We start from the raw sequence: 2,953 nt of genomic DNA on the forward strand, positions 1-2,953 counted from the left end.
CCTCAATCGCTATATAGAGCAGGGACTATATAGTGGTCTTTATAGTGAACTCAGTTAACTTATTGTTTGGATAGATGATCATTGCTTTTGGCCTGCGCAATCTTTATTATTAGTCGCTGCTGTCGGCAAGTGAAAGTCTATGGCAACAGCAGGCCGCTGTGACGGCAAATCCCATAATAATCCCATAATTCCTGTATATATCTCCCTCTTCTAAAGCCTTTCTTTACTTTTCATACACTTTTTAGACACTTTTTCTCTTTCGACCCTCTGCCATTTTAAAGAACGAGGGTGAGAAAGGTGAGCTTCAATGACTGTCTGAAACCGTAGCTAACCACAGATATACGCGTGAAAGTGTGAATGCTAACGGGACGAGGACATAGGACAGCGTTATGTAAACATATCACCAGAATGATTGACAATTAGGGGGACCACTTATTTAGGTGATCCACCCGGAAATAAAAGATTGTCTTCTATACGTTTAATTGCAGTCGATGTGTTACCTTGTGTTGGTCCGCCACATAGTATTTTTATATATATAAAATGTTCAAAGCGCATGATTATTTTTGCAACACACTGATTATAAACTCACTGAACAACTGTGTCATGATGAATGGAACTCTTAACCAAGACACTTAAGCCCACACTGCTCCCCGGCTGCCGCACAGTGGCATCCCACTGCTCCCCAAGGGAATGGGTTAAATCCAGAGGTGAATTTCTCTAATGTTAGATCAATAAATTCAAATTGAAATTCAAATAAATTTTAATAGATTACATAAATAGCACTAAATTGTAAGTCTGCATTCTCTTCACATTGCTAAGTATTTACATGTTTTTAAAAAGATGCCATTATATATCCTTAACAGAGGATTTTAAAATTTCAAATATTATATCATTTCAAATATCGTCTAGCTAGAATTTCACAAGGATGTGCAGGAGCATGCTTAACAAGAGAGAACGTGGCACTAAACTTTGGGGCAACCTGATTATGCTTTCTAGTTAGAGAGTTTAGAGAGGAAAGTAATGTAAACTATAACAAAAGTCTGCTGTCATATTGACAAAGAGGACCATGGACTTGTTAAAAGGATGCAACTAATTAGGAATTCTGCTGTCAATCCAAATATTAGTGTAACAAGGTCAATACACTGACCCCTACAGGTCACTGTCACTACACACATACACAGACACACACTTAAGAGCACAAACCAAACACAAGAAAAATCTCGAACACATGCACGTTCAGCCCAAGCAGCACTGATTGCCCTTACACAGCTTGTATACTGAGGAGTCTTTGCTTTATTGTGCCAGAGATCAACCACAGTAGGATGGGAGGTCGTCAGTTACCAAACAGTACATGATCACAGCATCGCTACACTTCCCAGAGTGTTGTTTCAGAGCAAATGTGGAAAATAATGGTCATTACTGACTTTGAGTCTGACGTAAAAATGTTCTTCAACAAACACGGTCCCTTTCTCCATGTGGCATGACTGAGTCAGTTAGAGGAAACAACAAATATTCAGCGCAGTGTCACGTTTTCGCAAAAGCAGCACGTGCTGATCTGGAAACCCGTGCGGCAGCAGTGGGTCTGGAATGTCGAGGAATCAAGAGTGTGATGGATGTAACAAGAGGGGGCGCAGAGCTGTGTGGGATTCATTACCTCTCTCACACTGAGCCCCGGTGAAGCCATACGTGCAAACACATCTGTTGGGGGCCACACACCGTCCTCCGTTCAAACAGCCATTTTCACAAACCGCTGAGGAAGAAAAGAGACACAAAAAATGAGACAACAGGAAGACCTTATTGGCTAAATCACATGCAACTTTCACTAATATTTGCTCTCCCAAAGAAAGAATAACCTTTAAGAATAATTGTGAACATGTGCTGAGAAGATGAGTCTTGTTTTTAATCTAATGACATGGTTTGGTACTGTATTTCTGAAAAAAACAAAAACAAAAAACTCTAAAGCATTTCTGTTTGGAAGTGAAACATTACTCAATAGATTTTAGACGTTAAGTACAACGCAATTCTTTTAAATAAAGAAAAATAGAGCATTTCTCTGTTTGCATAGCTAAAGTTTAACACTAAGCAAAACAATTAAATGTTTTGCTTCAAATAACACTTTTTGACCAACAAACATAGTTTAAGGACCTAGAGAATTTCAAACATACTGCCATTTGGCCAGTCTAGTCTCCATGACAAAGCCCTCCATTTCCTGACAAAGGTAAATCTTCACTCTGGCCCAATAAACATGTGGAGAACCAACCCAATTTTTTTTTTGTCTTGTGGAAGAGCTTTGATCACCAAAACAAACAAATGCTATAAATGTTGTGTTGTCTTCAAACTCTCAAAAACCCTTTGTTGTTGCTGTTTGCTGAGAAATATGCGGTTTAAAGTGTATGATGCTAACAGTTGTTAGAGCAGTCATTACAACAAGCACTTAGTGAATCCCACTGACTTTCTCACTGGTGACTAAAAAACATTTTGGTTAGAATGGAAATCGTTTCCAGATCCAAATTCTAAAAAGAGGAATATGTCTGTGATGTGCACTGCAGCAGTTTGGAAATGAGAGTTAGCCTCTCTACCTCTGAGTCTGAGGCTTTTAGGTAGAAGATGGTTGATTTTCCTTCAAGCTTAGGGGTCAGTCTTTGCTTTAAGTAAAATATTCTGTGTCTCTGTTGCACCTATGCAGGTGCCTGATTCAAGCCAGATACTGCACCTTATTATGTAAAACCTAATAAGCCTTCCTCTCCAAACAACCGGAATTGATAGGAACAGGGAATTGGAATCGAAACCAAAATCCAATGTTCAACCTTAATCAAATGGTATGGATCATGAGCAAAATCATGGGATCTTGGATGTGAGAATCTGAACTTAGCTGAAATAGAGTTAGGAGTACCATCATTTAAAAGGAGTGTGAAATAAATTCGCTAATGCTTGATATTGAAAGAAGTCAGAA

At 38.9% G+C, this 2,953-nt stretch overlaps 1 protein-coding gene across 2 annotated transcripts in view; it reads right to left on the reverse strand.

Moving 5' to 3' along the window:
• Window positions 1-2,953, reverse strand: part of fbn1 (fibrillin 1) — an 80,233-nt gene that overhangs the window by 67,275 nt on the left and 10,005 nt on the right. For both annotated transcript variants that reach the window (XM_015375613.1, XM_015375612.1), the window contains one exon: window positions 1,655-1,750. In XM_015375613.1, the coding sequence (XP_015231099.1) occupies window positions 1,655-1,750 (96 nt within the window). The remainder of the gene's footprint in view (window positions 1-1,654; window positions 1,751-2,953) is intronic.

The sequence above is a fragment of the Cyprinodon variegatus genome, unplaced genomic scaffold (assembly GCF_000732505.1).
Source record: "Cyprinodon variegatus isolate N-32 unplaced genomic scaffold, C_variegatus-1.0 Scaffold122, whole genome shotgun sequence".
Taxonomy (NCBI): Eukaryota; Metazoa; Chordata; class Actinopteri; order Cyprinodontiformes; family Cyprinodontidae; genus Cyprinodon; species Cyprinodon variegatus.